General features: G+C 37.6%; 2 protein-coding genes across 5 annotated transcripts in view; one reads left to right on the top strand and one right to left on the bottom strand.

Annotated features, from left to right (window-relative positions):
- LOC142984784 (uncharacterized) overlaps positions 1-12,970 on the bottom strand; it is a 391,275-nt gene that overhangs the window by 14,874 nt on the left and 363,431 nt on the right. The window lies entirely within an intron of this gene.
- Positions 1-12,970, top strand: part of plx (PTB_TBC1D1_like and TBC domain-containing protein plx) — a 67,818-nt gene that overhangs the window by 29,018 nt on the left and 25,830 nt on the right. For 3 of the 4 annotated variants that reach the window (XM_076132594.1, XM_076132596.1, XM_076132595.1), the window contains 3 exons: positions 8,518-8,702; positions 9,286-9,388; positions 10,995-11,135. In XM_076132594.1, the coding sequence (XP_075988709.1) occupies positions 8,518-8,702; positions 9,286-9,388; positions 10,995-11,135 (429 nt within the window). Of the gene's footprint in view, positions 1-7,886; positions 8,100-8,517; positions 8,703-9,285; positions 9,389-10,994; positions 11,136-12,970 lie in introns of those variants that run through there. The other variant, XM_076132597.1, reaches the window with a different exon arrangement.

Genomic DNA, 12,970 nt, shown 5'->3' with positions numbered 1-12,970 from the left:
AAGAAAGGTTTGTGGGTGATGAAGACTAAACAACGACGCCGGCGCTTATCCATTCCGTCACCAGCATTATCCTAGTAATTTTTTAGCTAATTGTGGCTATATTAAGGCACTTAAAGTTGATCATATTAAAAGCCCATCCAAAATCAGACCTCAGTCAGGATAGCTTGACTTGTAAATCTATACTAATATTATAAAGCTGAAAAGTTTGTTTGTTTGTTTGTACACGCTAATCTCAGGAACTACTGGTGCGATTTAAAAAAATCTTTCAGTGTTAGATAGTCCATTTATCGAGGAAGGCTATAGGCTATATATCATTATGCTACACCCAATAGAAGCAGAGTAGCAATAAGAAATGTTACAAAAACGGGGAAAGTTTTGACCCATTCTGTCTTATGTGATGCAAGCGAAGTTGCACGGGTCAGCTAGTTGGTTATGAAATTCTTTTAAACGCAGACGAAGTCACGGTGAGAAGTTTTCCTTATAAATCTGTAAGGACATACAGCCTTGGCCAAAAGTATTAGGCACCCTATAAATTACTGCATATTTCAAGATTACAGAGAAATAAAACTAATTGTAATGATTAAAGTACTTTATTTCCATTAGAACATTATAAAAACACCAATACTTTGTTGAGTCATCCTTTGATTTTATGACAGCAGCATCTCTGTGGTCATACTACGTACAAGTTTCGTACAATCCTCTGTTGATAAAGCATCCCATTTTTACACTAACGCGTTTTTTGAAGCAGTTTTTGATGTTTTCGAGTGTTCTGTTATTTTTTCTTCTTAAAATACGTCACAAATGCTTAATAGGGCTTAGGTCCAGGGACTGGACAAGCAATTCCAACGGATCAATACAATTATCAGTAAACAAGCGCAATGTGGTGGCTGACTTGTGATACAAAGCATTGCCTTGATGGAATTTCACCATTTAGGTTAGTGTCACAAAAAAATACCCCAAAACGAAGGTACGAGAGCAGTTTCCAGGACATAAATGTACTTTTCACTTTTTATGCGAGTTTTGCAATTGAACATTTGGCCGACTCCATCAGCAGCCATTGAACCCCAAATCATTACACTGTCTGCGCCGTGTTTTATGCGTGGGACTACGCAATCTAGGTGATAATCTTCACCTCTGCGTCGCCTCACGAACGCCACACCTGGTGTTTAAAACACCTGTAAATTGGAAAAAAAATCACACATTACAAACCCTTATAACATTTAAGATTGCAGACTAGCATTACATTGATCGTTGTTATTGTGTTATAGACTGAATTAGTAAAACTAACCTCAAGTTGGAATTCATCACACCACAGCACATTAGACCAATCCTCCTCCGTGAAATGTTGGTGTCTCAGAGCCCACTCAAGTCGTTTTCTTTTGTCGCCTCCTGATAGCCACGACTGTTTCCTGGCTTTGCAACCTTTTAAGCCTTCTTCTACCAGCCTCTGTCTTGCAGGTCAAGTGCTTATCGGGTTTCCAATCTCTTCAGTTAAAGCGGCAGCGAGCTTCAAAGAAGTTTTTTTTCTGTATTTTACAGACCCACAGATAAGTTTCCTATTCTGACGGCTAGTAGGCACTCGTTTTCTGCCTGTTCTTGGTTTATTTGTGCGAATGCTAGTCTCAGCGAATCGTTTAATAGCTGATTGCACTGAACACCACGAACATTTCACCAACCGCGCGATATCTTTCTGATTCTTACCTTGCTCATGGAAAAGTTGAAATTCACACGATTTTTAAAACTTATTTCGTTTGTTTTTGGCATTTTCAAATAGATTTCTTGTCGCTTTAATCACAAAACCACAAATGTTCTAGCTTTAAGCTTAGACTTTCAAATGCAGACTGACAAAACATCAAAAACAAAGTTGTAAGAAATAATGATATTTGGTCATTGTTGCACCAGTTGTTAATCGACCACTAAAATTTGCTACTCATTGTTTTTTATAGTGATTTAAGACACCAAGATCAATTTACAATAGAATATTTATTCATTATTAAAATAGCACAAGTGTGTAGTAACTTTATTGGGGGTGCCTAATACTTCTGGCCAAGGCTGTATATAATGTGTAATACATATGGCCCCGACCGTCACAACACAGAAATTTAACCTAATTATTATTAGCAGTATTCGTAAGGAAAACCATTGTTTGGTAATGATTTAAATACAATACATCTGTATACATACAAATAGATAGAATTCAGTCGATATTGATGACGTCATAGTTTGGACAACTTTTTCAAGGGATTCGTCGTCGCTAAGTTATTGGATGGGTGACCATATTATGCATACCGAGTTCCTTCGTGTTTCGGAGGGAACGATAAATTGTGGGTCCCGAATGTGATTTTCGAAGATATCTACTTATATAGCTAAGGTAATCATTATTTTTATTATAACATCACGACTGTTATACTCGAAGGTATAGGCAGAAATGCATAAAATAGGTACACTTAATTGACGCCATTAACATTAGGTATTAGTCAAATAGAATAAGAGAGAGTCTAATCGATAGTATATATATACGCTTAGCCTTTGTTCCAACTATGTTAGAGTCGGCTTCCAGTCTCACCGGATGCAGCTGGATACCAGTGTTTTACAAGGAGCGACTGCCTATCGGACCTCCACAACCCAGTTACTTGGGTATTAACACGATACCCTTCGGTAAGACTGGTTGTCAGACTTTCAAGCTTCTGACTACTGTTAACGACTGTCAAAGATCTTCGAAACACGTGGACACTATAAACAAAGTGCTGCGCAGATGGCCAGTTTCAATGAAACTGATCGCCGTATTGGCATATCGGCTAGGAGGACATTAACGTGTAGTTCAAAGCCGGTAAATCACTTTAAATCTTGTATCTAAGTTTCATATTAGTATATAATAAACAAATCATTGTTACAGAAAATCAGACATGGTATTATTGTGATATACAAACATACATATATCATTATGCATGCACATAATTGCATAATATTTACTTCAGTTACTAGGGTTGATAAGAAACTACAATATATTTTTTCCTATAATCCTATCCCATTAATATTTATATGCAAAAGTCTGTCTGTAAGTTACGAGTTCACAGCGAAACCACGATTAATCCCCGGTTTCTAAGGTACATTTAGCGGTAGTTTATCTATTCAATAGCGTTAAAACTGATATAAAAAAATGCTATTGAATAGATAAACTACCGTGAAATGTTCTCAGAAACCGTGGATAAATTATGCAAAGACGTATTTAAAGAGACTGTCTCCGTGGCGCAGTGGTTAAGGTCGCCACGCCGCTACCACTGCGTCTAATGGTTGTGGGTTTGTTCCCTTAATTATTTGTGCGATCAACAAATAGGTGTTTCGGGTCTGGTTGTACTCTGTGTCGGACTTCCACATCCCAGTTACCTGGGTTATAACACGATATTCTTGGGTAAGACTGGTTGTCAGACTTTCAAGCTTCTGACTACTCTTAACGACTGTCAAAGATCTTTGAAAATGATAACCGGGAACAATTTAATATGCCTTCCGAAACACGGAGGAACTCGATGAAAAGTGACCTATTCGCAAAAATTTGATGCTTGTGAACCCTTCTTTTTCTTATCGTATGGTTAGTGGTCAACCTAGTGTCAAAGTTGTTCAAGCCGCCCGAAAGGCCTTTGACATGGCTTAACGACTGTTATCTTAGTAGACGACAACAGGGACCGACTTTTTACGTGCCCTCCGAAGCACGGAGACGTCCAGTTCAAATACCACTATGCGGTCACTAATCTATAGAATGACCGCGCCAACGGTTGATCTTGTTGTAAACCCTAAAGTTAAAGACAGTCGTGGTATATAATTCGTGATTGGTAATATGTACATACATACGTCTTAAATTACTAGTTGTAATAATGAATAGATGTTTATTGCATGTGAACGATGCATGCAGCTTTAAATAGAATTGCTTAGTTTTGTTGTGATTTAGAAAACATCTCGATTGCGTAAGACAAGTGGGATAGTTTAGCGCCAAATAACTTTGTGTCTTTGGATATAGTCGCAAATTGGGACAGGGAAGTAAAATAAAAAAAAGAATTTAAGAAAGGTTTGTGGGTGATGAAGACTAAACAACGACGCCGGCGTTTATCCATTCCGTCACCAGCATTATCCTAGTACATTTTTAGCAACTTGTGGCTATATTAAGGCACTTAAAGTTGATCATATTAAAAGCCCATCCGAAATCAGACCTCAGTCAGGATAGCTTGACATATAAATCTATACTAATATTATAAAGCTGAAAAGTTTGTTTGTTTGTTTGTACACGCTAATCTCAGGAACTACTGGTGCGATTTAAAAAAATTTTTCAGTGTTAGATAGTCCATTTATCGAGGAAGGCTATAGGCTATATATCATTACGCTACAACCAATAGAAACAGAGTAGCAATAAGAAATGTTACAAAAACGGGGAAAGTTTTGACCCATTCTGTCTTATGTGATGGAAGCGAAGTTGCACGGGTCAGCTAGTTGGTTATAAAATTCTTTTAAACGCAGACAAAGTCACGCTGCGAAGTTTTCCTTATAAATCTGTAAGTACATATATAATGTGTAATACATATGGCCCCGACCGTCACAACACAGAAATTTAACCTAATTATTATTAGCAGTATTCGTGAGGAAAACTATTGTTTGGTAATAATTTAAATACAATACATCTGTATACATACAAATACATAGAATTCAGTCTTTATTGATGACGTCATAGTTTGGACAACTTTTTCAAGGGGTTCGTCGTCGCTAAGTTATTGGATGGGTGACCATATTATGCATACCGAATTCCTTCGGGTCTCGGAAGGAACGATAAATTGTGGGTCTCGAACTTCATTTTCGAAGATCTTTGACAGTCGTTACCAGTAGTCAAAAACTTGAAAGTCTCACGACCAGTCTTACCGAAAGGTATCGTGTTTATAACCCAGGTTACTGGGTTGTGGAGGTCCGATAGACAGTCGCTCTATGTAAAATACTGGTGTTCTGCTGCATCCGGTGAGACTGAAAGCCGACTCCAGTTTTTATTAGGTTTGAGATTCACATTATAATTTTTCTTTTTCTCGTCTTTGTCCTATATCGTCCCAGGCACAGCACGCTTTCTCTCAAAATCGTGCTGGAAAGGGAAATATGAAAGGCCTTAATAAACATATCACTGAAATTTCAAATAATAGTGGTCACCCATCTAATAATTAACCGCGTTAGGCATCGCTTAACCTTGCAAACCATTTACTAGTGCCTCCAACTGGCTATAAGCGCTATTTTGATTGGTTTCATGACGCAAATCATTAGATATAATATATCGGGAATCGTTGTCCAATGAAACAACGCCATCTGTTGACCCAAAGCGTAAATTGTTTACAGTCAAGGTTGATCAATTTGTATTGTTTTAGTTAGGGTTGGCAAGAGCTACATTTTTGTACAATTGTTACCAAAATTTTTGTAGATAATTTTATGTGTTTGTAACTTCATGCCTGTTCTACCTTAAAGTATAAGTAGAGGTAAAAAAAAACTCATTATAGAAAAAGAAAAGTCCATATAGAAATAGCACGTTGCAAAATCTAGAAACCAAACACGTGACCAGCAGTCGTATGGACGTTATCCAGACCACAAAGGCAATAAAATATTTTCGATATTGTAGAAACAAGTATTTTTACCAATTTATTTATCAGTATTTCGTACAATTGTATATCGCGCTTAATAGCATGTTGGTGAGCTCAGGAACCAAACGGGAGACCTCGTGATCAGCAGTCGTATGCACTATCACCCAGACCACAGAATCACTAAAGCATACCACACAAATAATATTCGTTTAAAATTGCGAAATAAGCGTATTTTTTATTCTCATGATTCTTCCCTATGTCTATCGCGTGCCAGCCCTATTCAAAGGAAGTAATGAGTTGTTTACGTTAGGTTAATGTAACCAAATGTGACCTTGACCCGTAGAGGAAACATACATACATACATACATAATACATACATAACAATTTACATGGTCAATTAATGGACGACATTTATTCAAGTGATTTTAATAGATCTGTTATTTTTACCTTCTATATTATACTAGTTCTAGCCCGCGACTGCGTTCGCTTAAGCTATGGTTATATGGCTTACGTTATGTCAAAGACAATACATACATTCTGACTGCTGATCATGAGGGCTCGGATTCGATTCCCGGGTCGCGCAAAGTACCTTTACTTCTCTGATTTATATATTAGAATATTTGACGTGTTGTTTCTGTCTGTAATAATTTATTAAATACTAGCTGTCCCGCGCAACTCCGCTCACGCTTTCTTGTTTTTTTTTTAATACCGCCCATTTTCAAATTTTTTCACCTCTTACACCTTCTCTGGACTTCCACAAATAATTCAAGACCAAAATTAGCGAAATCGGTCCAGCCGTTCACGAGTTTTAGCGAGACTAACGAACAGCAATTCATTTTATATATATATATATATATATATAGAAGATTATTTAAGAAATAACAAACTTACCTTATTTTAGTTGTATGTATTATCTAGACAAGATTTTTTTCAAGAAGCTAATCTAATACTATATTGATTTATGTGTTATGTTCCACAAATGTATCGCATTTTATTTTACCAAATTTTTATATGAGTAAATCCGCGCAGCTCAGCTAGTAAAAAATTAAAAGGAACTTTTAACACGAATTGACACTTTCACCAAACAGGAATCGAACCAACGCCCTCGAAACCTCTTCCTGCGTCCGTAAACAATCATTGACGTATACAGTAATGAACTTCAATTAACTTATTACCTTCAATTGTTCACTTGTTTTGTAGATGATAATAACATACATACGGACATAATCATTGTGTAGTATTAATGTCATGATTTGTTACTAAGGGTAATTGTTATTTACATAATATCACGCCTGTTATATTATTACTAGCTGACCCGCGCAACTTCGCTTGCGTCCAATAAGAGAAAATGGGTGAAATTTTACCCCGTTTTTGTAACATTTTTTACGGGTACTCTGCTCCTTTTGGTCATAGCGTGATGATATAAAGCCTTTCCCGATAAGTGGACTATCTAACACTGAAAGAATTTTTCAAATCGTACCCGTAGTTCCTGAGATTAGCGCGTTCAAACAAACAAACAAACTCATCGGCTTTATAATATTAGTATAGATATATTATCATGCCTGTTATACCAGAAGATAGAAGTCTTTGAAATATATCCGCCTAAAATCTGATCAGCGCCTCTAGCGGGCTTCGTAAACCTATTTTGGCAGTACATTTAAAATGTCAAACTCTCGATACTCGACAGTACCGACTGTAGAGAATCGCGCTACAGAACAGGATACTCGTGCCCATCACACAAATATTAGGTCGGAGAAAAAGTCTTTTCGTATGTATGAACTTGTAATAAAATCTCTTTGGCTTCAAGAATCACAGATGAGTACACGATACATTAGGTTTCTTTCAGTGAGCTCGTGAGGTACCAAATATCGAGGTTTTTGTGTAGAGAAAAGATTTTATTAGAAGTTCAAACATACTATAATGCTAAAAGACTTTTTCCCCGAACTAATATTTGTCCCAGATGGGATTCTAACGCGCGGCTCAATGGTTATTGCGGCGAGGTTACACATTAACCGCTGCGCCAAACTTGCAGTCCAGTCTGGAAAAACAGTTTTTCTTGTTGAAGTCGTCACGAGTAACTGCACGTAATTATACAACGAATGCGACTAGCAGCTATATATGGCATTGTCAATGAAATGTAATTGCTTCACAATTAGCTGTAGTTTACTGAGTGCACAATCAATAATGTACCATTGTAGGTCACGTGGATATGTACCTAGGTAATAACAATATGTCTGGTGTATTTTGTGCGCATTCATTCACTCGTCGTATGGTTAGTGGTCAACCTAGTGTCAAAGTGGTCCAAGCCGCCCGTACGGCCTTTGACGTGGCTTAACGACTGTTATTTTATTGACAACAACATTAAATCAAAGAATAGTAAATTTGAAGGGATTGAGTCATTCAATGTTATATTTACGAAGCATTTCAGTCTCTCAAGTTTTCTCGGCTAAACCACTGAACAGATATTTATGAAATTTTGCATGGAGTCGAATATAGGTACGTTTCTTAAAAAAACTTAGGGTTTGCCCATACTACATGCGAGCGGGAGCAGGTCAGTCAGTTAGTTTTAACAAAATTGCGTATTCGCTTCTGCCCGCGACCTCCACAGCCTGAAAAGATTTCCTGGGGTTAAAAAGTTCCAAAGTAATAAAAACTTTTTACCAATTTATAAAAATCTGTACCACTATATTTGCATGCGAGAGTAACAAGCATACATCTCAAACTTTCGTATTTACAATATAAATAACCCCCGGTTTCTGAGGCACATTTAGTGGTAGTTTATCTATTCAATAACTTTTAAACTTATATAAACATGACAGTTTGAATAGATAAACTACTGCTAAATGTGCCTCAGAAACTGGGCATAAGACAACCAAACTATCAAGTCACTAACTCCTCAATCTCTTTGCTCCAGGTAACAGATCTCTTCACCCAAATGCGTGAGCCGTCCCCGGGGGCGCCCAGCCCTCGGTCTTCATCCAGCTCGCTGCTGAACGGTGCCGTCACCAGGAACGTGGGCTTCCAGCAGCAGAACAGCTCTGAACATCTCCCTTGGAGCAGCCCTGCTGTGTGTCTGCCAGGAAACTGTAATTCTAACTTGTAAGTTTTATTTAGAAATATTATTTTTCGACTTTACACCCTGAAACATGCGCTTAATTGCCACAAGATGGTCGGCGGCGACGGGAAAGGCCCTAACGGAGATGGCGGGATGACTGGGACGCGTTCCTGGGAGGGAACGTGAGGGGACTGGCAATCCTTTCCTTAGTAGTGGGACACAGAAACAGACTAGTTACTGTGTTCCAAAAATATAATTGAAAGCAAGAAAGAGCTCAGTTTATAAACCCCCTAACTTACATATTCATTAGCCTAGTCCATCTTCCAATTATTTTGGAGTCGGCTTACAGTCTCACCGTATATAGTTGAATACACGAAACGACTGCCTATCGTCCCTTAACAATTTAGTGTATGCGACAGGTGAAGTCACAAGAGATATTTCCGACAGCTTTTATTGCAAAACTTTGTCTCTATTTCCTTCGTAAAAATTACATTATAAATAAGAAGTTTTTAGCCTTACGACAAAGTTCTTCAACCCCCTTGACGCTAACCAAGCCGAGCTTTAAACCTAGCTTGAATGTATATCTGTTCATGACATTGTTAAACCTATATTTCTGTTATTTTACAGGGCGAGTGAAAACCAATCTCAGTTGTTTCGCAGCAGCAGTAATGCATCAGCTCTCACTTCCCTCTGCGTGGACCTCGCGGCTTCCGACTCACATTTCTTTGAGGTAAATATACTTTCTATTTCCAAAATATGATTTATTGTTGTAATGCAAGAGCATTTTGACTTGGCTACCGTTTTTCTGAATAAATCTATACTTACTAATATTATAAAGCTGAAGAGTTTGTTTGTTTGAACGCGCTAATCTCAGGAACTACTAGTCCGATTTGAAAAAATCTTTCAGTGTTAGATATTCCATTTATCGAGGAAGGCTATAGGTTATATATCATCACTCTACCACCAATAGAAGCAGAGTAGCAATAAAAAATGTTACAAAATCGGGGAAAATTTTTACCAATTCTATCTTATGTGACGCAAGCGAAGTTGCGCGGGTCAGCTAGTAACACACTAAAAGCTTTTGTATGGCACTGTTTTGATACTAAATTCAGAGGCTTGATGAGACGTGGCCTAATTTAAAATAACATGACCTTCATGGCACAGTAGTTTAGGTGTTCGCCACACCAACCATTACGTCGTGGGTTCGCTTCCCACATAGAACAATTATTTGTGCGATGTGGGTCATGAAACATCACGCAAGTGTCCGCAACCAGTGCCTTTTCAAAAATAAGCTTGCTTGCTGCAACGGCGAATGAAAATATTTTAAGAAAATCTTGCATGCCTGAGTTTTTGAAGAGTTCTTGAATGCTTGCAAAGACCCCAACGCACTTTGCCAGCTTAGCCTTTCATTATGAGATGAGACTCATACACAGGTGCTGCTAAACAACTTGAACACAAATTCCTGTAGCAGAGAGCAAAGGAATGTAGACTCAGTATAGAGGGTATTCAGTTAACTGATTAACAAATCAGGCGTTTTAAGCACTATAGCCCTAGACATTGTCTAGGGATATAGTGCTTAAAACGCCAGGACAGAGCGAAGTGGAGGAGAAAGTACTGGAAGGCTGACCCCACCATATGGGACTGTAAGAGGAGAGGTAGGGGGAGAGGAGAGGGAGAGTCTTCGCCGTCGCACCCTGTACTTCTTTCCAAGTGACCTCAGATTCTAGTGTGATTGTTCAAGTGGTTTGGCCTCACCTATACCCTAAGTCCATCAACTTAGTAGGGAGTCTTGGCATGCACGATTTATCTAGATTATTAAAGAACTAGCTTCCGACCGCAGGTTCACCCGCGTGGAATTTCACAACTTCGGAGGGGAATTTATCTAGATTATTAAAGAACTAGTTTTTGTCCCACGGGATCGCCCTTATTGAATTCCATCCCATCGGGGGAGAATTTTCAAAAATCCTCTGTTAGTGCTCCTCTACACTTTCTAAGGATTCTTCTTACCAATTTACAACTTTCTACTCTCAGTATTTTCGGCTGTACGATGCCGTTTTTTTCGTCAGGAAAATGCATTACTGCACATCCCGCTCCAGGGAGGTAGCGGGGGTCTGTCGGGCTCTCCCGTTCCGGCTTTAAATTTGGGCATACCGACTAAAAACCACTATAAACTGGCCAGGACGCGGTATCTCCAATTGGATTACGTTGCCTATCAGTCATTATCTTGCATACAAGACTCTCTTCCAAGTTATCAGACTAAAATAACCAGCTAACGTGCTATTCCCAGCTTTTTAATATAGAAAGCATTCATCTAACTCAACCCATCATATTTCCAGGTCCTGTACATAGGCAAAGTGCGTATATCTCAGCGGAAAGTCCCTGAGTCTTTGATCGACGATGCTCTCAATAAGTTCGCTCAACATGAAGCTGAAAAAGCGCTGAAACAGCGACGACACAGCTTGTTGTCTTCCACTGGGGTAAGTAAAAATACCAGTTTAACGGCTTATAGATATGTGTTGGATAACTTATCTGATAGACTAACCCGCGGTTTCTGAGGTACATTTAGCGGTAGTTTATCTATTCAATAGCGTCTTTTTATATGAGTTTTGACACTATTGTATAGATAAACTACCGCTAAATGTACCTCACAAACCGGGGGTAAGTCACAGGTAATGTAAAATACTATCTGCTTGGTTAGTGGTCAACCTAGTCTCAAAGTTGTTCAAGCCGCCCCACAGTGTCGCGACTCCATAGAACGTTTTATCATAAATCGGATTTTCGGTATACAATTTTTTTTGTTGTTGTTTTATGTACAAAATGGGTACGTAAGCACAAGTAAATAATAGATAATAGATTTTAATCAAAATAATTTACTCCAGGTTAAAATATTCATTTAAAATGGGTCTATTATATCTTTTTTTTGTTTATTTCTAGATCTTATTGTTGAAATCAATGGATCAGAAGTTAACAACAAGATGGTTATTAAATCTTTATTAGTATGTGATCTAGATGTTTTGCGAGTATGCGATTCTCTGTAATTTCCTGCATCTTTATGCCTTCCTTCTAGAACATCTTCAGAGAGCTGACCAATCGGCAAAGTAAACTTCAGACAGACTTCATCAGTTCAGGCGAATGTATAAGTACCTTATGTATAGATGTTGGTATACTATACCACGAGTATAAACTTAAATACAAATCATTCGTCTCCTTTAAAAGTCCTCTGTATTTATCCATATTAATTTTTAATCCACTAGAAATCAGTCTGTTGATGGTATAAAATTTTCCAATTAGACTCTGATCAATGCCGGTTATTTCACTAGACACTGCACTGTTTTTGAAAAACGTCCTAGCAGTGTTGCCATCGTTTGTTGATCCAAAGCCAGGTTTGGGCTTATCAACTATAAGACCCATCTTTTGCTTAAATTCCTGTTGGATTCTGTGCTTGTTATCATTGAATATTGTCTTTTGTGCTTCACCTCGGACTTGCCAACACTTAAGAGGTAATCTATACGCAACGTGAAGCAAGAATTCAAAAGACCTTATCCATCCTGGGGCTTCGCTGAAAGCCATTTTTCGAAGCATTCAGAATTTTTGATTTGACGGGTAGTTGAACCTAAAACCAAATATCTCGTAAATCGCAAGAAAGAGCACGTTGACAGTTTTCAAATATAAAGTTCAATAATTTATCTTACTCATATAAAAAAATTAAAAATGTATTTTGATGTATATTTTTTTAAACTCTCGTCAAACTTTCAACATACTTATAATTTTCCATTAATAGTAATATGTTCAATAACTTACCAATGTCGGACATTTCACTTAGTTTTATATGATTATATAGCAATTACAACTGTTATATGATAATTTAAAGTTATTTTTGCAGTAATAAATACTGTTTATCACTTGTAAATATAGCTATGAATTTACTCGTGTACGCTACTGATTTTAGCGCATCAATAATAACATGAGCTTTGAATACTCACCATTTCTTCTATATTTATTTTACAAAATTACAACTACCCACATTCGTTAAGGAATTTAGTAAAGATTGTATTGCTATATTAAAAATTTACCCATTAGAAAAATAGAAAATCTGGTTTTTGATAAAGGCACGCGACACTGTGCGCCCGAAGGCCTTTGACGTGGCTTAACGACTGTTATCTTATTGACAATAACCAGGACCGACTTTTACGTGCCGTATAAAACACGGAGACATAATATAGATGCGTAGCCATTTAGTCTGGTAATTGTATTAATGACAATATATAGTGCAATAATTGTCATACCAAGCATATTGTTTTGGTCAAAAGTC

Source organism: Anticarsia gemmatalis, chromosome 28 (genome assembly GCF_050436995.1).
Source record: "Anticarsia gemmatalis isolate Benzon Research Colony breed Stoneville strain chromosome 28, ilAntGemm2 primary, whole genome shotgun sequence".
Classification (NCBI taxonomy): domain Eukaryota; kingdom Metazoa; phylum Arthropoda; class Insecta; order Lepidoptera; family Erebidae; genus Anticarsia; species Anticarsia gemmatalis.
This window is presented reverse-complemented; position numbering and strand designations above follow the sequence as displayed.